This window comes from Saimiri boliviensis, chromosome 2 (assembly GCF_048565385.1).
Source record: "Saimiri boliviensis isolate mSaiBol1 chromosome 2, mSaiBol1.pri, whole genome shotgun sequence".
Lineage (NCBI taxonomy): Eukaryota > Metazoa > Chordata > Mammalia > Primates > Cebidae > Saimiri > Saimiri boliviensis.
Window position 1 is genome coordinate 70,047,065 of NC_133450.1, and position 25,358 is coordinate 70,072,422.

General features: G+C 50.4%; 1 protein-coding gene across 2 annotated transcripts in view; it reads right to left on the reverse strand.

The window, feature by feature from the left end:
• The window catches only part of CLMN (calmin), a 138,274-nt gene extending 119,953 nt beyond the window's left edge, over positions 1-18,321 (reverse strand). Inside the window, exon 1 of one of the 2 annotated variants that reach the window (XM_039468703.2) lies at positions 18,137-18,320. In XM_039468703.2, coding sequence (XP_039324637.1) covers positions 18,137-18,218 — 82 coding nt within the window. In that variant the 5' untranslated portion in view covers positions 18,219-18,320. Of the gene's footprint in view, positions 1-18,136 lie in introns of both variants that reach the window. The other variant, XM_039468704.2, reaches the window with a different exon arrangement.
• Positions 18,322-25,358: the final 7,037 nt, after the last annotated feature.

Genomic DNA, 25,358 nt, shown 5'->3' on the forward strand with positions numbered 1-25,358 from the left:
GTTAACAGTGAGCTATGGCCATGCCACTGAACTCCAGCCTGGGCAACAGAGCAAGACCTCATCTCAAAAAAAGAAAGAAACAAGGTAGGTGGATCACTTGAGGTTAGGAGTTTGAGACCAGCCTGGCCAACACGGTGAAACCCCGTTTCTACTAAAAATACCAAAAAAAAAAAAAAAAAAAATAGCAGGGCATAGAGAGGCTGAGGCAGGAGAATTGCTTGAACCTGGAAGGCAGAGGCTGCAGTGAGCCAGGATCGTACCACTGCATCCTAGCCTGGCAACAGAGTGAGACTTCATCTCAAAAAAAAAGAGGAAGGGAGGAAACAAGGCAGGAGAGAGGGAGGGAGGAAGGAAGGGGTTAACCTAGACCCGGTCCTGATGAATTGAAATATAACATGAGCCACATGTATAATGTTCCATTTTCCGGGAGCCCTGTTACAGAAAGTCAAAAGAAACAGAGGAAATTGATTTTAACAATACATATATATTTTAACCTACTATATCCAAAGTGTTATCATTTCAACCTTTAGGTAATACTTTAACAATTAATGAGATATGAATGAGCTTGACCATCAAAGCAAAAACATTCCTCTTTTACTTTAAATAAAGGGGAAAAAAACCAAAGTAGATTCAGAAAGGCCTTTACTAATATTGATCATTTTTAAGATTCATGACTTCACTGCGTCTGCCAGACAACCCTGGGAGGGCACGACCCACTCAGGTCACGCTGTAGACAGGAGAGACCAACACACCCAGGACCCTACAATCTGGCTAAAGCTCTGCAGCTACAAAGTGAAGCAGCTCAAGCTCAAATCTGGGTCTGGCTTCAAACACCTCTTTCCACTGCAGGCCAGACAGGCTGTCCTTTCTCTGGCTTTGTTCTTACTGATCAACTATGTTTACCACATAGGGCCGCAGGATAAGAAGGTATGATTTCAGCATTGCTGGAGGGTCAGGTAGCGATTTGTTCTTTACTGGACTCTCCAAAGAGTGTCTCTGCAGTGCTCCTAGTTCCGGGTAATCCAAACCACTCAAAAATGTAGAAGATCAAGTCAAGTCAGTATCTGATAGAGGCTCAAGCAGGATAACTTTTCATCTTGCCATGAAGAAAAGCTTAACTTTGAAAACTTGGCACCAGCCAGTTCTCTCCCAGGTAGCCTGTGGCTTTGGGCTTGAGGAGGTTTTACGAAAGCAGGCAGGACTCCAGCACCAAACAATGCATGTTCTAGCAAACAGCTCATTCCCTCGGCAGTGCGGCTTTTCTCTCCCAAGGGGCCAAGGCACCCAGGTGCCGCAGCTTTAAAACAGCAGCCATCACAGCAAGTGCACGATGGTGACCAGGGTGTCAAATTCACCCCAGGCCCGCCACTGCCAAGCCAGGCTCAGAAGAGCTTTCAGCCCACTGATGGGCGATTGGAGGCCTCGGAGGACCTAGATGGGGAGTTCATTAGAGAGCATCCCTGTCTTTGCAGCTGCACCCCATATGGGCCCCTAAACCTCATGCCACGGATGAACCGAAGTGTGCAGCTGAGAAAATAGCCATTAGGTGTGACCAATGCCTCCTCTGCAATCCCCCTGACTTCTCCTGGTAACCAGTATTCAGCAGCAGCCTGGAAAACGGTCAAAATGGATTGAACGTAGCCAGCGGGCATCCACAGACTTGGAATCTTCAAAGCTAGGATGATGGCAGCACCCGTTTGCCAGCCTCCCCTCTGGCTGTTCTGAGACACTTGGAAAAAAAGAGAGAGACTTCTCAGAGACAAGGACGGACCCAGCCGGGCTTCTAATTTCAGTCCATCTCCCAACTTTATTGAAACCTAGAGGAAAGGGATTTTGTTTGACGTATGCATTACGTATTAAGATAATAAACCCTCAATGATGGCAAGAACAGGAGAGGGGGAGACGCAACACAATTCTAGGGGGTAGCAAGGACCAGTGGTCACGAATTTGGCAAACTCAAAGAAATCCACATCTTCAGCCAGACACGGTGGCTCACACCTGTCAGCACGTTGGGAATCCAAGGTAGGAGGATCACTTGAGCTCAGGAGTTTGAGACCAACCCGGGCAACATAGTGAGACTCCGTCTCTACAAAAAAAATAAGCAAAATTAGGCATGGTGGTGCACATGTGTGGTCCTAGCTACTTGGGAGATTAAGGCAGGAGGTCTGATTGAGCCCAGGAGTCCAAGGCTGCAGTGAGCTGTGACGGCGCCACTACACTCCAGCCTGGGGGACCAGAGAGAGACCCTGTCTTAAAAGAAAAAAAAAAAAAAATCTGCATCCTCAGTGACAGCAAGGAAAGATGAAAACCAAGCCAATTTACAACCCAGAAGTCCCAAAGGGTCAGGAATTAGTGATGGCAGGACCTCTGGAAATGGGGTTAAAGTTCAGGGACGCGCTAAGAGGATGAAAGAACCAGCAGGATCCATGCGTCCCCTCCCCCATGCCTCCCAGCTGGGTGACTGTCCCTCCTCCATCAGGCACAGGACTGGAAGTTTATTCTCTAAAGAGGTTAAAAAAATACTGAGACGATCTCAATGCAAATTGTACTGAAAACAGGCAGATTAAGTGATTTTACACGTACTACATAGAGAGGGCCAATCCCCCTCAAGCTCACTTCCTTCTTGCAGCTCCCAAACCCCCCACTCCTCGCCCTCAGCAGCCTGGTCTTGACCCTCCAGACAGGAGACTGTAAGACCCTTCCATGGGGAGTCCGAGCAGCCCAGGAGGAAAGTCCTAAAGATACTGGCATGGGGGTCCCCATGAAACAGTCCAGTGGGCACCTATGGTAGAAGCTTCCAGCCAGGAAGGCCACCCATGTGCTCAAGACCTACAGAATGCTTATTAGTCCCCAACTCTCAAATATGAGAAAGCAACCAAGGACTACGAGGTAGTTAAAGAAAGAAACCTCTAACATGAAAGCTTCAGATCAAGCGAAGCTGAGACATAACTGTGCAGAGAGAAGGTGTGCACACGTCCATCACATCCAGTGTGCGCCTGGCCTGCTCTAAGTCCTTTACATCAAGTAACTCATGCAATTAGCACAGCCCCCAAAGCAGACATCAGTATTATTCTTCCCACTACACAGATGAGGCCTTTGAAAAAGAGAGAGGTTAAATAACTTGCCCAAAATGATAAAGCTAGTAAGTGGCAGAGCCAGGATTCCCAGCTAGCGATTTAGCTGCATGCCACTGAGCACTGTGTGGAGCTCAAAGCTCCACCCCAGCCCTATCCATCATTACCATCCACAGCGCTAAGGGAAGATACTGTAGTCGTGAATAAGAAGCCTCTCTAAAGAATGAGAGAGTTCTCACAAATTACAAATGTGACAGGTTAAGATATGGAATGTAAAATTGATGGAATCTCCCAGAAAGCAGAACGAAAAGCAAAAGGGATTAAAAAATAGAAAAGATAAGAGAATTGGAGGATCAGCCCATGAGGACTGATATCCAAATAAGTGGAGTTCTAGAAGGTCAGAAAACCAAGGAGCGGAAATCATAATGGATTGTCCGAGAAAATTTTCCAGAACTGAAGGATAGTTTCCAGATAGAAAGGTCTCACTAAGGGCACAGCATGATGGATGAAAAGAGACCAGCACCAAAGCAGGTCACCTTGAAGTCTCAGGATGCTGGGGACAAAACAAGGTTCCTGTGAGCTTCCAGAGCGCATGAAGCAGGCCGCACACAGAGGGGCAGAGACGGCTTCACCCTTCTCAATAGCTACCTAGAAGCAGGCAGACAATGGAGCAAGGAACATTTCAATACACTGAAAGAAAATCATTTCCAACCCGTAGTTTGATGCCCAGCTAATGTAGCCATCAAGAATTAGAGAGTACGTTCATTTTCCCATGTGCAGATTCTCAGAAAATCTACCACCCAGGCACTGTCTCTCAGGGAGGATGTGCCGCTGTATTCAAGGGATGAAGGTGTCAGAGGAAGGCAGGAAGCAGAAGATCTGACCCAGGAGAGAAGTGAGGAGGACCACAGGTGACAGTGACAGGCAGTCTAGGTGACAGCTGGGCCCAAGGCACGGAGGGAAGCACAAGTTCAGACTGAAGCAGGTCAGAGCCCTGGCCTTGCTCAAGAAGAGAGAACTGGCCAGGTGTGGCGGCTCATGCTTGTAATCCCAGCACTTTGGGAAGCTGAGGTGAGTGGATTACTTGAGGTCAGGAGTTCGAGACCAGCCTGGCCTGATGGTGAAACCCAGCTCTACTAAGAATACAAAAAAATTAGCTGGGCGTGGTGGTGCGTGCCTGTAATCCCAGCTACTTGGGAAGTGGAGGTGAGGCAGGGAAATCACTTGAACCCAGGAGGCAAAGGTTGCAGTGAGCCGAGATCACACCACTGCACTCCAGCCTGGGTGACAGTGAGACTCCATCTAAAAAACAAAAGGAAGAAGAAGAGAGAACTGAGACACTTTACCTGATGCCCCCAAACAACTTAAGGATATATCTAGAACAGTAAGAGAGTTTCCGATTAATAAGTACATCCCCCACCACTAACAGCAACAGCAGGCAATTTTTAATTCCAAAGAAACAAAAAGCAGACCAGGTAAGAAAGAGTGACCATCATTTACTACACAACTAAGCTCTGAAGAGCACTGACCTCCTAGTGACAGTGTAAACCCCAATTACTGATCTTACCAAAATTATGATGAAAATACATTGGGAAATTGAGAGAGGAGACAGATTTGAGGTTAAAAGAGGTAAAAAAGAGTCCTACATCTTCACATTCTACTGGTTTCTAGTAAGAAACCAGAGCCTAGAACCAAAACATCAAGATGAAGAAATACGTGTATGTTATTGAGAGACATGGAAGAAAACACTGAAGTCATCAGCTTAAAAGAAAATATAAGCCATATCCTTCAGGGAAAAGAGGCCTGGATATCATTGTTTTCCACACAACCCTTAAAGAAAAGGCAAGGCAATGGGGAAAACAGGCATTGATGAAGGCGTGTGGCCTCACTGAATGTTCTAACCACCAGAGAAGTTGAGGTCATCATCCCTTTCCATCAAAAAGACATGGTCGGGCTCACCGCCACCCACAGCGGTCGATACTAAAAACAGGCTCAAACCCAGCTCTGCCAAACCCAGCATCCATACTCTCACTTTGATTCCACACTCATCCATTCAACAGTGTAAACTGAGCACTCTCTAAGCCTGGGTCATCATGGTGGCCAGGGCATACTCCAGCGCCTGACCCAATAGGGTTTCTGGTCTACCTGGGCAACCCACAGTAAACAAGCCATCACTAACAACAAATCCAAGTGTAGCCGTGCCTACCCACACAGCCTCAGCCTATGACTCCAGCACTTCCTGCTGTCCCTCTCACTTTCCTCACCCACTCTGCAGCCCATCACTGACCTCATGGCATTGTGACACCTCTTTCCCCTACAGGTCAGCTGTCACGTGCTACTTCATGGCCCCTGCCCATGGTGCTCCTGGGAACTCAATACAGGCCATTGCCTGGGGCGACCTCCTGCTCTTGGAGCCCAGGGCCCTTGGCTTTGAATTGGGAGGTAACACAATAGGTTTGTTTCAGATCAGCGTTAAGCTCAAAGGCCCAGCCAGCCTTCCAAGAGAGAGCACCACACTTGTGTACACGAAAGGAGAGTAAGTAGCCTTTGTAGACCAGCCTTCAGGAAGCCGCTGGTGACTCTAGGGGACTGCAGCAAGTCCCTGGAGACACCAGAGTGTGCTGTGAAACCTCAAGTCCACCGCTCACTTGCTGAGAACAGGGTAAAGCCACTGAGCCCCTGTGCCCTTGAAGTCTGCATCTGTGAAGTAGGGACCCCAGAGGGTTACGTCAGCATTAAATGACATAATGGAGACGGCTCTGCTTTATCATCAGTCAACACCATAACACAATGTGGGGACCTGAGGGTGGTTCCCACGGCTGCCTCTGCTCACTTCTGCCATCATTCAAGGTTATGAGAATTCCATCTCCTCCATTTCTTCAGATGGGATCCCTATCCCCACTCTTTTGAGTCCCACCCCGGAAAATTACCAGGCAGGAATCTTCAGTCAAGAAGTCAGCCTTTGTTAGTTCAAGAAACCTGGTGTATAAATAACTAAACAGGGCCAGCTGGGTCACTGAACCAACTCTGATAAGGCTCAACAGCAAGGCTGGCTGACTTCTTATCCAACATCCTTTAGCCAGGGTCCAGCTTTCTTTCTGGGTTCCAAGTCAATTGCCCTCTCCAGCACCACCTGGCCCTCGATCTAGTGCTTGACAGTCTCTCTCCATGTCCCCAAATTCAGATCCCATCTTACTACCCAGTCTCTGACTGACTTCATCCTCCCAGATTTACCTCTGATTCCTGGTTCTACCACTTCTTAGCTCAATGGCTTGGAACCTGTGACAATGTCACTCAGACTTAGTTCTCAAGCTAATAATAATGCCCACCATCAGGGTTCTTCCAAAGACTTGGCACAGGGTCCCACATTGCGGTCATCTCTCTGCAGCCTGCCAACCCCTTCCCCGCACACACTCCCCATGATCACATCAGTACCCTAGAACCAGTAAAGACAGTCCCCGAAGTAATTGATTTTTTTTTTTTTTTTTTTTTTTTTTTGAGATTGAGTCTCGCTCTGTCACCCAGGCTGGAATGCAGTGACGCGATCTCAGCTCACTGCAACCTCCGCCTCCTGGGTTCAAGCAATTCTCCTGCCTCAGCCTCCTGAGTACCTGGGACTACAGGTGTGTGCCACCACACCTAGCTAGTTTTTGTATTTTTAGTAGAGGTGGCGTTTCACCATGTAGGCCAGGATGGTCTTGATCTCTGGACCTCGTGATTCGCCCACCTTGGCCTCCCAAGTTGTTGGGATTACAGGCATGAGCCACAGCGCCCGGGCGCCTTAATTGATTTTTATGCAATCTATACTATATATTATACATATTGCAACAACAATACTGCAGACTGTCTTCTGTAACTCAGGCTGCAACTCCTCCGACATAGCCTGACAAGGAGGAAGCTGTGCTCACACATGGGGGAACTTTTTCAGCCACATGGCCATGTATTTGGAATACTACTGGAATGTTTAGTTGCATTTCATCCTTGTTTTATAAAAAATAAGTAGAAACAGGAAACAAAAAGGGAAGTGTGGTTATCCATGGTCATTACTGGTTTGATAAACCTACCATGGAGACATCAAGGGAACTGGGGCCATGAAGACTGTGGGGCTAACCCCATAGTGGGAGGCTAGGGAGGTTAGAAACTGGTATGACATCATTCAACAGCACCGAAACAGTGAGGCAGGATCAGGACTGTTTTTCCATTCTCTGGCAATTGAAGTCCGTTGTAATTTGCGTGTGTAGCCTGGGACTTTCAATATGTGATGTAATATTACCAAAAGTTGGAAACTGTCTACAACTTTTAGTTATATTCATGATTGTAATTAAAACACCATATTTGAATGATGTTCTCTTGTTTTCTAAACAAACTGTGATATTTCATATCAAGTGGAAGGTTGTTTTCCCAACATAACCAGGACCCGGCTTGCTCCAGGGTAGCAGCATTTCCAGGGTTCACGCATCTCCACTCCAGAAGAACACAAGGGTTAGAACAGAGACGTTATTGCTGCCAGAACATGTTCAGTCCCAGAAGCCACACAACAGGGGATGTAGCTAGAGGACACTATGATACTACCCTCTTCATCACAGGGCCACAGGGCATAGATGAGATCACCGTGATAATGATGCCACCACCTTCTCTGGCCTCCTAGGTAAAGAGTCTGTTGGCTCACGCCGGCGTCTCCCTTCCTCTGAAGCCCACTCCTGCCCTTTGCCAGGAAGCCTCTGAGTTCTCCAGCCAGGTGGTGGCAGCCTGGTGACCACAGCCCTGTGACCATAGCCCTGGTCTGTGCACTCTCAGCTAAAGCTTGCTGCCCCACGCTGATCTCTACCAAACTCATAGAGAAACCTACAGGGCAGTCCAGCTGTGCAAATATCTCCCCAATATGTCTCTTCTACGGAGGTGGAGAAGGCTTGATGGACATTTATTATTCATTTGCATATGAGATTCTCATGGCTGCTGTGACAGATTACCACATGCTTAGTGGCTGAAAACAACACAGATATATTCTCTTCTAGTTCTGAAGGTCAGAAGTCTGTATGGGTGTTACCGGCTAAAATCAAGGTTAAGGGCAAGGCTGTGCTCCTTCTGAAGATTCTAAAGGGGAATCCGGGTCTTCCCTTTTCTGGCTTGTAGAGGCCTGATACGGTTTGGGTATGTGTCCCCTCCAAATCTTATACTGAAATGTGATCCCCAGTGATGGAGGTGCGCCCTGCGCTGGCTCCCCTTCCCTTCCACCGTGATCGGAAGCTTCCTGAGGCCTCCCCAAAAGCAGATGCCAGCACCATACTTCCTGAACAGACTGCAGAACTACGAACCAATTAAACTTCTTTTCTTCTAAGTGACCCAGCCTCAGGTATTTCTTTACAGCAGTGCAAACACCACCTAACACAGGCCCCTGCGTTCCTTGCGCCTGACCCCATCCTGCAGCCCACCACTCTCAACTCTGCTTCCATTATCACAGCTCCTCTCCCCCTTTCTCTCTGACCCTCTTGCTTCCTTCTTATAAGGAGGCTTGTGATTAGTTGGGTCCACTTAGATAATCCCGGATTATCTCCTTATCTCAAGAGCCTTCGCTTAATCACACGTGCCAAGTCCCTTTTACCAAGAAAGAGAACATATTCACCAATTTTGGAGATTAGGATGTGGACGTCTTCCAGGGGAGGCATTGTCTAGCCTACACCGGTTCTGAAAACCTGCTCCGTGTTAAGGGCTGGAAGGACAAAGGTGCATACGCTCCACTTAGACCCCTGGGTGGACTCAGAAGGCATCTGTGGCGGCTCAGAGAACTCAAAAGGGCTCAGAAGGTGGGCTCAGAGGGCTCAGAAGGGCTCAGAAGGTGGGCTCAGAGGGCTCAGAAGCCCCAAGGAGTCCAGATCCTAGGGCTGTGAGTTCTGGCCAGGAGGGCACAGACAGGGTTCAAGGATGTCCTGGGCACAGTCACAGTCATTCTCTGCAGAAGGGACTGTGTGGACAAAGGCATTGCAAGGGGGAAATGGCGTGGCCTGTGGGCAAAACCAGAAGACACCTGGGTGCAGCTGTGGCCCAGTTCCTTCAAGGAAAGGCAGGTGGTGTGGGGGGCGGGGGTGGGCGGGGGCAGAGCACCCAGCAGCGCTTCTTCCCAAGGGCAAAGAGGCCTCGTGGAGAGACGGATGGGGTATGAGAAACGTCATCGGGCTGCAGGCCCGGAGCAGGACGGGGGTGCTGGAGGCAGGTAGATAGTGGTCCTGGCAACTAACAAGGAGGATGTGTGCAAAGGAGGCCAGCGTGGAAAGGCCCAGATGGGCCAGGACTGACGGGACACGGGAGGTGAGGGAAGGGGCACGTGATCAGTGCCATCTGAGGGTTCAGGTTCCTCCACCACCAGCTGGCAGGTCACCTCCGAGCCCCCTCCCCACCCGCCGCCCCAGTTCTCAGCTAGAAGGGCTCAGAACACTGCTTTTAAGTATGTCATACCATAGAGAATTAAAAATAGTTTTTAAAAGGAGAGGGATATAAATATCTCAAAGGCTCCTGGCTGCATGAAGCACCCCCCAGGAGAGAAAAGCAGGGGTTGGAGGGCATGCCTCCACCCTTGGGGCCCCGGGGCCTTTCCAGTTAGACCCGGAGGTCTGCAGTTCTGCAGGAGCTGAACGTAGTTCTGGTCGACACCAAAATGACCCAGGGGCTTCCTTAAATTCCCCAAATCCTCCTTGGCTTTTCTGTGCCTTGGGGACATGGGCCACAATCTCCAAGAAACAGTGGAACACAGGGACAAATAAAAAGAGGGACAGAAATAAAACGTGAAGGTCAACCACATGGAGCCCTCTGGAACGCACCATCCGGCACTTCCCGGCCCGACCCTGCCTTCCATCGTGTTGAGGAGCTGGCAGGGGCTCTCCCTGACCCCACAGCCCCTCACCACACACTCCCCTACCCTGTGGGTCCACGGGGCAGATTTTCCTCTGTGCCTCACCCTCTGCCACGTTCTTCATCCCAGGGCTACAGGACATAAAGGCGACCACTGTGACATGACATCACACATTCTCCGGCCTCCTGGATAGACAGTCTGACTCACGCAGGTCTCTTGCTTCCCGTTGAGTTCCACTCTCCTGCCCTGTTAGGAAGCCTCCCCAGGGTTCTGTAGCCAGGTGGTGACAGCCCTGTGACCAGAGCCCGAGTCTGTACACTCTCAGCTCAGGCCTACTGCCACCACCCTGGTCTCCACCAAACTCACAGAGAAACCTACAGGCAGTCCAGCTGTGCAAATATCCCCCTAAAGGCTAGACTGGGCCTCCCTCCCCACCCCACACTCCTGCAGCACCCACGGTGAGCACCCATAGTTCCTACACGCTGATCTCAACCTCACCATACCCCGTCCTCTCTGTACTGAGAACTCCTAACATGTCCCATCCACCCATCCCTCCATCCCCAGCTCCCAGAATTTCAGGAGGACTCAACAACTGTTATTTGACCAAAGGACCAGCCTTCAAGTGGGTACGTCCATGTACAAAGCAGGTTCAAAATATACCGCAGGCAGACAGGCAGCCCTTGGAAAAGAAGGCCAGGCTGCCACACATACAGCAAGCATCCCCTGCTGTCATCACCAGAAGCATCTTCTACTCATCATGTGCTCTGGGTCTGGGTTTAGAAAATACAGTTCCTATCTTCCTACAAGAAGTCTTCCAGATTGCCGTATTCTGGATAGGAGCATGATACTTGCCGACAAGGACACATATTTTCTACTCTGCAGGGAGGCTGGCCGGCCTCACCCCGCCAGCCTGATTCCAGCCTCCCAGACCCCTATATTCACAACTTGCTGTAGGAAAGAAGGGTGATCCTCTGTCCCACAGATGTTGGGGCTTTCTTCTGTACAGAATCAACTGTTGGACAACAGTGACAAGTGTGGGAGGCACAAAGCAGCAGTACCAAGGCAACGCCTCAGTTCTGGGATGTGGGGCATCTTGATGGCCTTCATCCTGGGCTGCTGTTCCAAGGCAGAGCAGCTGACTTTAGCAAAAACATCACTGACAGACACACACACACACACACACACACACACACACACACACACACATACACACAGAACTATATACTACAAACACACATACACACACCTTTCCTTTTGCTGACAGCATTTTACTAACACTCTCCATTTCTCTGTCTCCCTCTTTTTCGACACTGGGCCGGGTAATATATTTTTTTGGTTTATTTGCCTCAACTACTCAGCTGTGCCCATGTCCTGGAAAAGCAGCCGTAGGCAACATGCAAATGAATGGGTGTGGCTATGTGCCAATAAAACTTTATTCACAAAAAGAGGCAGCGGCTGGATTTGACCTGTGGGCCACAGTTTGCGAATCCCTACTCTAACAGAAAAAAAAGGAGGGGCCAGGCGCGGTGGCTGTAATCCCAGCACTTTGAGAGGCCAAGGTGGGCAGATCACGAGGTCCAGAGATCAAGACCATCCCGGCCAACATGGTGAAAACCTATCTCTAATAAAAATACAAAAATTAGCTGGGAGTGGTGGCATGCACCTGTAGTCCCAGCTACTTGGGAGGCTGAGGCAGGAGCATTGCTTGAACCCAGGAGGCGGAGGTTGCAGTGAGCCGAGATCACGCCGTTGCACTCCAGCCTGGTGACAGAGCAAGACTGTCTCAAAAAAAAAAAAAAAAAAAAAAGAAAGAAAAAAGAAAAAAGTAAGATAAAAAGACAAACCAATAAGGAAGAAAAAGTCCAAGATTTTTTGATGCTGCATTTGTGATTTCCAATGCTGCCTTTAATTCCTTCTGTGATTAATGCAATCTACCACTGTTAAAAAAAAAAAAAAAAAAGGCATGGGGAAAGGATAAAAAATTTTATAAAAAGGTTTCTATGGGAACGTGAAGTTCACTTTTAATGGTTCAATCACCCAAAAGACAATTGCTTTATTTTTCTCTCTTCCCCTCAGACACAGGGCAGATGTGATCTACAGCTTGTGGGCAGACGGACTTTGCCCAGAGCCTCAGCTATTCCAGTGAAATATTAAATGCCAGAGTGTTCCACAGGTCAGAGAGGGCAGTTCATGGAATCTGGGCCTCTTGGGCAAAAGGTTGCTTCCCCAGAGCCGTAGCTCTAGTGAGACACCCCACCCCTCCCATGAGGCTGTAGGGTCAGCAAGCCGCTCAGGGCTGCTCTTATGTACAGGCCTAGCTGCTGACACGTGATTCTGTGGCGAAACCTCTCCCTAGATCTGCTGCCAACTGGACCAAGGGCTTCCCTCCCACTGCTGACAAGCCATTTGCAAGATGGGCTTCGGTTTCACCTGGCCCCTGAACACACTTGTTCCTTGGTACAAATGGGCATGGGTGGAGTCCAGAGTCCCTTGTTTGCCCCGATTGCGGGCCAGCCACTAAACCTCCCTAGGTACCTTCAACTTGTCAGCCAAGGACAAGTCAAGAATGTACATCATTTACCATGTACACCCATATGGCGAAGCTTACGAAATGCAACATTTTCTACCCAGGACACTTGGTGGAAGTGAGTCTCCAGTAGTCAGCAGTGAAAAGAATCCAGGATGTAGCCAGCTGTGCTTAGTAGAGCCCAGAGTCACACACCAGCCATCCACGCAAGCATGCCAGGGGCTGGAATGCAGATGGTGCTAAATGGGCACCTGCCAGGCCCGCCACTCCTTGACCACCTTCCCAGGGGTAGATATGAGCCTCAGGTAATCCCAACCCTCTCATTTTGCAAATGAGGAAACTAAGGAACAGCAAGGGAGAGAGATTTTTCAGAATCTCATGGCAAGTTCACAACAAAGCCAGGACCCCGGCTCAGGCCTTGAGCCTTCGGGTCTTCCCCAGCTGCACTATGCCCCACCTGGAAGAGCCCTTTGAGAAAAATCCACACCATGAGATAGGGACAGAGCTGGCACTAGAACACGGCCTTTTGCCTGTAACCAGGAGTGAACTCAAAGCCCGGGGCCTGACCCCAGCCACAGCCAGAAACTTTCTACATGATGATTCATCCCTTAGAACGCAGCCACAGCCCCAGGGGTAGTGCCCTGGCAGGCAGTTCCTTGACACGAAACCTCTGCATTTGGTTTCCTTTGGATTTTTATGTAGAAATCTTCAGCGTACTTGCTGTGCCCTCTAAGAGCTGGGGGAGGTGGGAATGGGAAAGGTCCCTCCTCGGCTCTATTCCTTCTCTGGCTGCTGGCTGACGGTGACCACAGTGGCATCCCCGTCCCACTGCTGTGTGCTCCCCTGCTGTGTGAACCGAAGGGCTGGAGGTAGACAGGTAAAGAGGGGGAGATAAGGAACTGGAGGGGTGGGCTGTGGGTGCAAGAAGCAGCGGGGGGTTATGGGAGAGAAGGTTGGTGTAGCATCCTGAGCCAGGTCACAGGTGACCTTGAACAACAGGCCACGGGGCTTGGACTTCATCCTGTAAGCCAGTGCAACCCAGCCTTTTTCTCATGGTGACATAGGACCATAGTACTATTTGTCCTGGGGTGGACCAAAGAGCTGCCCTGGCCCCCACTTTGCGGCCCTCAGCTCACAGGTTGGGAAGCTCTGCTGCAGGTCAGGAAACCCGCTGGCGGCTTTAATATCGTGCTCCAGTGGCTGGGTGGTGGGTGAAAAGCGTAAAGAAGTCAGTCACCGTGGAGTCCGAGCTCACAGGAGGAACACCAGTGTCTGGGCCTGAGGCAGCAGAACAAAAGGAGAAAGTGGGCCACATGGGCCAGGGCTGATCCTTCTGAAAACGCAGGCCCTGTCGCGCCTCTGAGCCTGCCTTGAAGTGCTTCCAGTAACTTCTCTCCCTTCTGCCCTGTGCAACCCAGAACCTATGCAGTCAAGTTTCTGGCCTTCAAAGTCCAGGTCAAGAATGACAGGGCCGGGCGTGGTGGCTCACGCCTGCAATCCAAGCAGTTTGGAGGCCAAGGCAGGTGGATCACCTGAGGTCGGGAGTTCAAGACCAGCCTGACCAACATGGTGAAACCCTGTCTTTAAAAAAAAAAAAGAATGACAGCATCAAAGCCAGAAAGCACAAGAACGACAGGGGATGGCCCAAGGCAGAACTGACCTCTGCACTGCTAGAATCAGAAAATTCAAGCTCCAGTCTGGCTGGGTGCCCATGACAGTTTCATGTTCCTGAAAGGCAGATACTAGAACCAGCTTTCATCCCCAGTGCCTGCAAGATGCTACATGCTAAACAGCATGGAGAAGGGCTGTTGGTTCTTTGGGTGCTGGAGGCTTCCCACAAGAATGGAGCCTTCTTTAAATCCTGGCCCAACACTCCTTTTTGTCCAGTAGTACAGTGACTCCCAGAACTGGTAGAGCACTGAGCTGGACCCTGAGGCTCAGGCAAAGAGAGAGAGGGAGCAGCCAGAGCAGCTTGTCTTTGGAAGGACAGCGGAGCCCTCGTAACCAACAGCCAGGCAGGGAACTAAGGCACAGACCTGTTAACTCACCACCTCTAGCGTCAATTTGAGAAAATATGTCCCTGCCTTCCAACATGGCTCCAAGGAATCGGGGACCACCTGGCAGAGGCTCCCAACACCTGCAATTCCATCTTCTCTCCAAAAAGGTCAGCAGCCTGGACCACCCCCGTTTTCATGCAAGGGACCCTGTGAGGGTGGCACAGGCCGTCTGCCCTGAGGGACATGTCCGTGCTCTTTCAAGGGGCTCCTCCTTGACAAAGGCCTTTATGAGCTATGCATGTCAACATACGCATGAGAACCATATCTGCTCAAGAATCAGACAAACGAAGATGAGTGGCAGGCCTCTTGGGAGGGGCCATCATTCTGCCCAGCTCACCCTGACCTCCAGAGACAGGTCTAGAAATCTTCATTCCAATGTTTTTTTGGGGGGGGCAGAAGAAATCATATTGCATGGATTTCACAATCCCATAGTTCAGGGCTAGAGATAAAAGCCTCGCCCTTATCAGGGCAAGAGATAAAAGCTCTTTGGTCTACCCCAGGATAAATAGTACTATATCTCGGACGAGCAGGTGAGCAGAGGCTAAGCTACCTCTAAGTCAACTTAAACACATAGATATATGGAAAGATAGAAAGATATAGCTCTATTGTTAAACTTTTCTTCCCTGAAATGCAGTATCCCAGAGGCCATAACCTCAGGGCTACCCCTCATTACTGACCCCAGGATTACCCCAACCCAGGGCCCCAAGAGAGTTGAAGCTTTCTGAGAAGAATCAGGAATGCCTGACCCTGACAGCAGCTGCTGCCTGCAGATGGAGGCCGGGAATCCTTCTCAAGCCCTGTGATTACAGATCCGTAAAATCCCACTGCGGCCCTCCTTCCACCGCCACGACTGTGGCTACCTGTGCTATAAGCAGGCACTCAGTTTCAGCAGCAGCCCCTCTGCCTGGACTCCACCTGCCTCCCTCAACTGCCACCCGCACTGAGTTCAGCAGAACAAGACCCCGCTGGTGGCCCCCAAAGCCAAACATGCAGGCACATAGCAGCCAGCCGACACCCGACAGCCAGTTACAGCAGATGCTCTAAGCTCAGTGCAGAGCACCTTCTGGACTTTGCCCTTTGGCTGAGACTTCCTGAGTACCACAGAACCAAGGAGAGAAAATGCCTATTAAGCATTCAGTCAGGAAACTAACCAAGGGAAAAATCAGGAGAAGACACATGCCAGCCCCCAACTCCACTCCCAGTCTCTTCTCAGCAATGCTAAGCAAAGCAGAAAACCCGACACAGTAACTCTACAGTGCTAATGTCCCCCAAAAGACACGGGCAGCTTCATTCATTCATAAGAGCCCCAAACTGCACACAACCCAAAGGTCCCTCAACAGGTGAAAGGATCATCAAACGGTGGTGCATCTACACCATGGAATAGTACTCAGCAAGAAAGGGAACTCCAGATGCAGGTGACAGTACAGAGGAATCGCACCAGCACAATGCTGAAAAAAAAAAAAAAAAAAAAAAAAGGCTGGAGTACATCCTGTAGGATTCAATTGAGTATCAGTTTCTAGTGGCAAAAGGAATTTTCAGTAATGAAGATCAAGTTAGTTCCCTTGGTTGTCAGGGGCTGTGTTACTGGCTGGAATGGAAGAGATAGGGTATTTGACCATCTAGGGTACTGAAAACCTACATCTTGATCTGGGTGATTGTTACACAGATGTACCCATATATGAAGTTTTGTTGAATTTAAAAATATGTGCACATTTATACATATACGTATACATTTAAAAGTTTGTTTTTTAAATGGCAAAGCCTGTTGATGCTTACACTGTAACTGACATTTGCCTAAAAGTGAGGACAGTTCACTGGGAGCTGAGGAGGAGGAGCCTACTCAGTGAACTCCTACCCAACCTCCAGGACCCATCTCAAATTGTCCCTATTCTGTGAAGCCTTCTCCCACTGTTCTGGTTGTAACCTAACGCCCATATTGCTGGGCATCTCTTCACAATGTCGGTCTTCTCTAAACCAGTCCTAGAGGAATGCAGGAACTTGTTGCACCAAGCATTGCTTAGTATGTGCTTATTAAACACCCAAAGATTGCCTAAGAACAGATACATACACACACACACACACCCTGACAGTCCAAACAAAATGGCATCTCAGCAGAAGACACTAATGCCCACCCCCAAATAGTATTTCAGTTTTTCTAAGGCAACAGCATCCAGGCACTTGGCTTATCAAAAGAGACACTTTCAACATCCCCAGCCCAAGTCTCCTCCTTTAATCACAGCCAGAGAGATCAGAGGAGCCCAGAGCAAACTCAGTTTCCAGTGTCCACCCCAGGAGGTTACCAACTCCTTTTGAGGTCACCTCTGCCAGCACTGTCCTTGCCCAAGCTAGGGGCGGGCCAGATTCACCTGGGCTCCCGGGAAACATTCCATCAGGTGTAATGTTTAAACCTGACTGCTTGGCCATCCCACAGCGGCTGGGGCTCCCTGCCCTCTAACAGTAGTCACTGCCCTTGCTGGGGTAGGGCACCCACAGCCCCATCACCTCTCTGCCCAGGCCTTCCAGCTGGCTCCCAGCCCCTCCTAACCTTGAACTCTCTAGAAACCCACGCCTGCAGGGGAAGCAGCTACAGAAACTTCACCTGTACAGGTCAAGGTGGGTGAAGAAGGGCCGGAAGTGGTGTTCCATCCAGTTCTGCAAAGCCCACGTATTTAAAAAAAAAAAAAAAAGCAGCAGCAGCAGCAGCAGCAGCAGCTGTGAAATACACTTCCACGAAGAACAGCTCTCTTTTGGGTGGGTAGGTTGTGGAGAAAAATTATGGGTGACTTTTTTCCTTCAAATATTTTTGTGCTTTCTAAGTTTCCACATTGAATAAATTCTTTTGAAAGAGAAACACACTTCATGTGCGGCACCGCCACCCCCAGCCGCTCTACACCACGGGAGCTTTTCACCTCTTCTCAGCTGCCTCCCAGGTAGACGCCTTGGTCCCCTGTCCTGTGCCCAGGCAGAGTCCTGGCAGTGGTGGGCTGGACTCTCGCCCTCTCCCTAAGTTGGAGTCCTGATAGTGCAGGGGAGGGGCAGCTCTCTGAGCCAAGTGGCCACTGGAGATGGGTGCTTGCCTGACCCCACGGATCCGATCCGCACCCATGGCCCCCCTCTCCCCAGCTCACCCCCTGAAGCGCCGCCCACCATTCAATTCCCCTTGCTTCGAAGGTACTTAGAAGTGCGTGAATTTTACACACTCTCCTTCCCTCTCTCTCTCTCTCTCTCTCTCACACACACACACACACACACACACGCACACACACAGTCTCCTCCCCTCCCTGACCTGGGCCGCCGCCCCCAAGAGCCCACACACAAACTTCTCCAAACTCGAAGCGGTGGCTGGAGGGAGTGGTGACGTCCCCCTAATGAAAATGCGAGCCCTGTCCCCCCAACACACACACGTGTGGCGCCCCACCCCCTGGGCAATTGTAAATCTGGCCGGGGCCGGACGCCCTGGGGCTTGGGGGCGGGTGTCCAACTCCAGCCCCCGACCCTAAGGCAAATGACAGGAACGGTGAGAGGCCGGCGAGCGGGGGCGGCGCGAGGGAGTTGCCAAGTGTCGGCGCGGCGCCCCGGGCTGCCCGAGCGCCCAGCCGTGCGATCCCAGGGCGAGCCGGGGCTGCGTTACCTTGCAGGTTCTGCACTCGGATGTCGCTGATCTGCCCGATGAGCTCCTCGCGTTGGAACCAGTCCCACTCGTGCGCAGCCATGAAGCGCGGGCTGGAGGGCCCGGGCCAGGGCGGCGCGGGCGGCGGGCGCGGAGAGCCTGGCGGGCGGGCGCACGAGCGGCACGCACCCGGCGAGGGCGCCGCGGAGCTGGAGCGGCGGCGGACGCGGGCGGGGCGCGGGAGGGGCGGGCGGCGCTGTCGGGGCCGCCCCCGCCGCGGGCGGGCAGCGAGCGGGCGCGGGGCGGCGGGTGCGGGGCGCCGGGCTCGCGCTCACTCCCCCGTGCGGGGGAGGGGACCCCGGGAGGCGGGGGCGAGGGGCGGGGCGCGGCGGGGCGGGGCGGGGGCGGGAGGCTGGGTCAGGCCGGTTTCTTTTTTTTTCTTTCCGGGGTGTTTGTTGGTTAGATTGTTTGGTTACAAACCTGCAGTGATGAGACGCGGGTCCCAGCCCCCAGATTGTGATGTCTCAATCAATTGCCGGGTGACGCAACTGGGGGTGAGCCCGCGGGTCCCAGTACCTGCTCCAGGAGGCTGCGCGCAACGCCTCCCTCCCGTCCGGGATAAGACTCCCCCTCCTCGGGTCCCTTGTCCCCTGCACATTCTAGAGAGGCAGCCCCCACTAAGAGGGACCAGGACCCGAACCCTGTCCATCGCCGAATCCTGGGAGCCCTGCGTGGGGAGCGTGGAGGGCCTGGGTCGGGGGGCAAACTAGGGTGGAGATGAAGTTGTGGGAGCTCCAAAGTAGGGGGCAGCGGGAGAAGGGCCTCCTTCGTTGGTTTAAATACTAGGAGCCTTTCCAGTCCAGAGATGTGACCCCAATTTCTAGGAAGGATGGAGAAGCAGGCCACTCCTAAGAGCTGGGGTACGCAGTGGGGTCTCCGGCCACTAAGTCTCCAAGTGACCATCTCTGGGGTCACTCGAAATGACTGAAAATGCCAGGACAGAACTTCCTGTGGAAATTACTGAAAATGCCAGGCCAGACCTTCCGGTCCCCTTCCCCCCACCTCCACTGTTGAACTCTAGAGAATTCCTGGATCTTATCTTGTTTGGGGCCCACCATGCGGTTTACACTGCATAAAAGTGAGACCCTACAGTTACCGAATTTGCCCAAGGCTGAAGTATGACCTAGGAGCAGGAAGTCCCAGCTCCTGCTCCCAGCTCAGTGCTTGGTCCCCTTCTGTAACAACTAAAAATGGCTTTAAATAAGCAGTAAAAGACGGGGGGGCGGGGAATGGACAGGGCTCACTGGGCGTTTAAACACAGGGCCTGTGTGCATCACGGCTCTGTTCACAGTAGTGAATCCTGGAAACCCGGCTACTCACTAATTACCCAGTAGCTATGGAGGTCCCCGTGAAGGACAGGCCTGTGCCCTTGAGGCAGGCCCCGAAGGAGGGTGAATCTACCCTCAAGTCATCCATGGGGGCGGGGCTGCAGTAGCCATTAAACCAGGAAAGGAGCTCTCTGAAGTGCACTACAGAAAGGAGAAAGTCAGTTTGGGTTAAGGAAACGGAAATGAGGGTGGAGGGCAGCAGAGGTCTCTAAAGACTGACTTTGGAGCTGAGCCCTGAAGGAGGAGAGGAACCCCCACTGGGACAGCAGTTTGGGCGGGGGCGGGGGGGGGATGAGGGGAGGGGGATCAGTGGAGACAGAAGTTGAGGCCCCCTCAGGGGCTCCAGGGTTCCAGGGCTTGAGGCAGGAAATTCCTCCTGCCGCCTTGATTCTTAATCTTGTGGTCATTTCACACTCCAGGAGCAGGATCCCTTTCTTCCTCCTGTCTCGTGGAGCCAGGGTGGTGGTAGCAGCCACGCTAATTTTGCCCTGTTTTTACACTTCAGTTTATTTTCCATAGTTGCTGTGGGGTGAAGTTGTGTTGAAAACCATTTTCTTTACAAAGCAGAGAGCTAAGAGAATCAGCTTTCTTTTCCATCCTGAGACAGGTTGCAAGGAATCTGGCTTTAAGCAATGTGCCGTCTGGATGTCAGCTGCAGGGATGGGCCATTTTTCATGGTGCAAAGATGACTGGTCTGGGGAATGGACAGCCACATCATTTGGGGAACATTACCCAGACAGCAACAGTTCCCTAGCTAGGAGGGACTATGATCACCATCGATTGAGCACCAACTGTGTACTAGATGTTGGACGACTCTCAGCCGAAATTACTTCTTTGCTTTGCAGTAAGGTGGAAGGAACTTTAGATGTTTTTCAAAAAGGAATAGAAGCCAGTACTGAGCATGAGGCTGGCCTCTAAAAGGTACTTGAATATTCACTGAACTCATATGTCCATATCACCCTCCTCCCCTTCACTATCTCTGGCTCCTCAGTGGAGCACACAATGTCCTCTGTGATTGATCCGTGCCCCTCAATCCTGGCTCTACACTTTTTGTCCCAGCAGTGCTGAGCTACTGCAGGTCCTGGCCATATCCAGTCACTTCCAGACCTTTGCTCAATTGTCCCCTTTGAAATGCCCTTCCCCTGCTCCCTACACTTCGCCTCTACCTAGCTTACTCCTGCCTAATCATGTGTACCTCCGAGAGCCTTTTCCAGCACCCATAGGCCCAGCTGGGTGCCTGTCTTATACGATTCCTATAATATTAGGTGCAATCACATAATATTCAATGAATGCTGCAATTCTGCTTCCCCATTGCATGGTACTATAATTATGTTTACTTGATGGTTTTCCTCAATAAATTTTCAAGTCCTCGAAAACAAGGGCTGTTCTGTGTCTGGCAGAGAGAGAGGTCTCAACATTAAATGGATGGATGAATAAATGATTCTCACTATAGGCCTAAGCCCAGAAAGCAGAGGACCAAAGTGAAAAAACAGTTGACCTTCCTGTCCCAGGCCCCAGTACACTTCTGGAAAAGTGATGTTTAAGAAGTTTGCATATGCGCGGCAGACAAAGCGCCTGCTTTTGGGAGCCAGGCAAATAAATACCAGCTGTTGCTGTCTGTCCCTTCCTCTGGGTGTGCCCAGCCTCCTGGGTCTGGAGCTGGCTGGGAGAGAAGGGTGTGTGACTTGCAGAAAGAATTCGGTATTTGGCATCTTGCGTGAATCAAGAGTACTCTTTTTATTTTGCACTTTTTGGGGGGAAGGAGAAGTATTCTGCCCGAAGGCTTGGCTTCCTGGGAGTTTCCAGAAACGGAGTTTATAGAAGTTGCCCAATTCTGCCAGAATCCTTGTCATAGTTTAAAACTGATTTCTGCTGAGGAAAGGGACTTGGAGTCAGAGAATTGTCGAGAATCCCCAACATGAACCTTAGAGATCACGAAATCTAACATCTCTTCCCGTGTACGGGCTTCTAAAACATGGTCCAGACAGGCCCAGGTTCCCCGCGCCATCTCATGATGGATGGCCCCATGCTCTTCCTGCCTCTCCTTATGCGAACGGACGAATTCTGGCAGGAAACCCAGGCGGAGGTTTTCATCTCCTCATCCCAGACCCGCTCCGGGGAAGAATAGGACAACGAAGATAACCCCAGCGCAGCCTCCCAGCCGTTTCCAGGAAGGGAGTGTGCTGGGGGCTTCGGCAAGTAGGATGCTGCCTTCTCTGGTCCCGGCCTCAAGCCCTCACATGAGTACAGCCCTTTAGGGTTGGGGCAGCCCTTCCTTAACCAGTGTTCGTCTGGTCTTTGCAGTGACTTCATGAGGCCAAGGAGGCAGGGATGAGTTTCAGATGGGGCTTAAAGCTACCCGGTAACCTGCCCAAGATCACAGAGCAAGACAAAAACCAGACTCTGTCCTACAGCTCTTACCGCCTACCCTCATCTCTTCCGAATATGACTGCAGAACGGCTTATACTACGGGCCAGACCAACGCTTAGCGATTGGTATTAGTCATATGTTTATGTCGCATTTTTTGAAAAGCCTTAACTCCATTAAATCAGAGTGCTCACCAGCCTATAAAAACCTTTAGAAATTTCAAATTAACTCCAATGAAGTGATTATTATGGATCCTAGCTAGATTGACCAATGATTATCCTTCAGATGGGCCCAAAACATCTTGTGGGCAGGGGGCTTGATTATGATGTCACCAGTCTGCACTGTATCATAAAGACCCCCTGGAATTATTGGTCACCCAGGGTCTGGCCCTGTGCTAGCACCCAACCGTGAACAAGACCCAGAATCCACCTGTGAGGAGGGGTTCCAGCTGTCTACAGTATAGCCTGGCTCTGCAGTTTAGACCTTGTTGAAAAGGCATCCAGGAGCCTTCAGAGGACTTAAATAGGGATCAGACTGTCGCTTCAGTTGTGGTGTGGAGAGGTGATCAGAGCAGTGAGGCAGGCTGTCAGGCAGCCTGGCTGGCCTCGGTGATACAGGTGTCAGGCAGTGGCGGCCTTCACCAGAGTGGTGGTCGCGGAGATGGGTTCTCCAGCTGTTCAGACAGTGGAGTCAGCAGTACCTGGTGGCTGGCTAAGGAATTTTGCACCACCCTGTCCATACGCTTTTGCTTCTAGGACTGCTGCATGTCTGTTAACACCCAGTACACTGCAAACTCCTCAAGGATGCCTCTCAAGCAGAGCTGTCTCATTCATCTGTGCATCACCAGAGCCCAGTACCAGGCTGAGCACGTAGTAGGAGCTCAATAAATGTTAGTTGCATGCATGAATAAACAAATTATATTTAAACTTCACCAAGCAATAACTCCTAATACTCATTGAGTACCAAGCTCCTCAAGAGAGTCAGGGTTTCATCTGTCTCATCTGTGCCTAGGGGATGCTGGGTGTCAGCCTGTCTGCTGAGGCTTTTCCTACTCAACTTTTCTCACCCATTGCCACCTTCCTCCCGGAATCCTGTGGGGGATGATGCAAAGGATGGTAGCAGAGAAAGATGCTGAGACACAGAAAGAATCCGGGCTCAGGCAAAAGGATGGTGGGTGTGGTGCTATAGGCAGCAGACAGGAGTGGCTACTCACGAGCTATGTGACCGTGAGCAAGCTCCTGATTTCTTTTGGCCTCTGTGCTTTCATCTATAAAATGGGGCCCAGTGTCCCTATCTGGAAGGATTGTGTGAGATCAGAGATGAGCATCTAGAAAAGAGATGCTTCGGTGAGGCTCTTCAGTAAGATTCAGATTGTTCCCATGGCACAGAGTGAACAATATTCAGAAGAAAATCTTCCCCTGACCTTGGGAGATTACCTATAAGTAAAAGATTAATATATTCTCCGAGATTTTATTAAATTTTTTGGTGTGTGTAGGTGTTGGTGGGTGGTTAAAAAAAATCCTGCTTCCCTAAGTAGATGGCACCGGATGCCCCAATTTCCACAAATAAAATCCTTCATTTCTCCCAGGTTTGAACAGTCAAAGGCTGCTTCCCTAGAGCCAGCTCTGTTAATTTTTTTTTTTTTTTTGCAGACATTAGAACACTATTTAAAGCATGTACATCTCCCAGTGAGGCAAATGATAAACTTTCCCACCTGCGAAGTGTGAGGTATTGGCAGTGTAAAGATGTGAAGAGAGAGAGGGTACTATGGAGGGAAAGAAAGCACTGTATATGATGCATTTGCAACAGTGTAACAGATTGTGTGTGTGTGTGTGTGTGTGTGTGTGTGTGTGTGTTTAACATTTGGAATCAAAAGCCAACTTTGTTGCTGATGGTCCCAGGAAGCTCACCCCTGTAATCCCAGCACTTTGGGAGGCCAAGGAGGGCAGATCACATGAAGTCAGGAGTTCGAGACCAGCCTGGCTAACATGACAAAATCCCATCTCTACTGAAAATACTAAAATTAGCCAGGCATGTTGGTAGGCACCTGTAATCCCAGCTACTCGGGAGGCTGAGGCAGGATAATTGCTTGAGCCCAGGAAGCCGAGGTCACAGTGAGCCAAAATCGAACCACTGCACTCCACCCTGGGTGACAGAGCAAGGCTCTGCCTCAAATGAATAAATGAATAAATAATAAAAATAAAAACTAAAGTGTGGAGCAACTAAAATCCTCGAGCCAACCCTTTGAGCTGACATTCCTTGCATGGACAACTCAATTACAGCAAATTTCTTGTGCATCTATTAACTTACCATGCAGCTGACATTGACCAAGAACTCACTATTTCCCAAAGATTAGGTCAAGTACTTTGTATATATTATCTCATTTAATCCTCTTAATAACTCTTCCAATGAGATACTGTCATCCTGATGTTATTGATGAGGAAACTAAGGACAAAAGAGTTCAGTAATGTCCCCAAGGTCACACAAGTCATTAGGTTAGCCAAGAAGGAACTGGAGAGTTCAGATGTTTTGCAGAAACCAAGTCTGATCTTTCTGCTCTGCAGCAGCAGCCTTTGAGTAGAATAGTTGAAGTTAAGAGATTCACCAAGAAACACTTTCAGCCAATTGTTGGTCTTAAGGAAACAAGCTCACAAGGGGCAAGTTTGCCCTATTAGGCCGGCAACAAAAAGTGCCTCCATTGCCCTCCGCAGAAAGGTTTCTTCTGTGCGTGTGAAATGCTGGGGGCACTTCCACCTCTGACCCCTGAGCATCCTCAACAATGTGGCTGTGCTGGAAAAGTATGTATGTTTCCTGCTGTTCAAAGTGATTTCAACCAGCAGATTCCAAAACAAAGCAAAAAAAAAAAAAAAAAAAAAAAAAAAAGAAAAAGAAGCCTTTATCTAAGCCAGCAAAACGTTCTGTCAAGTTTATGTGACAAGATGTCCGAATCCGTCCTTGGTACCCAGTGTCCAGAGAGGACTTCCACCAACCCTTCCCTTCCTGCAGGGGCATGAAGCAGGAGAATCTCATTTCTCCTCCCTTGAAACTGGGCTACGATGAACCTCAGAACTGGCTTCATCTAGGAAAGAATTCAGGGGTGAGCTGGTGGTGTTAAACAGCAACTTCCGCTGAAGCAGGAGTGTTACAGCAGCAGCAGAGGCTTGGATCCTTAGCGCAGGGCTACCCTGACAGCGTAGCCAGAACAGTAGCTCAGAGGCAGTTCCCTTTTAATTCTATTGCACATTAAGGGGCAGTTTATGCAGAAATTTCTAGGAAAAGGGTGATAACCTCTGGGTTGTTGGGCCATTGCCATGGAAGCGGGTGGTAACCTTCAGATGTTGCCATAGCAATGGTAAACTCACCGGGCACACTGTGGGGTGTCTTATAGGGAGGTGCTTCTGTCCTGACCTGTTTCAGCTAGTCCTCAGCATGATCTGGCATCTGAGCCCCACCTTCAGAGTCCAGTCCTGCCTCCTACCCCACCAGCT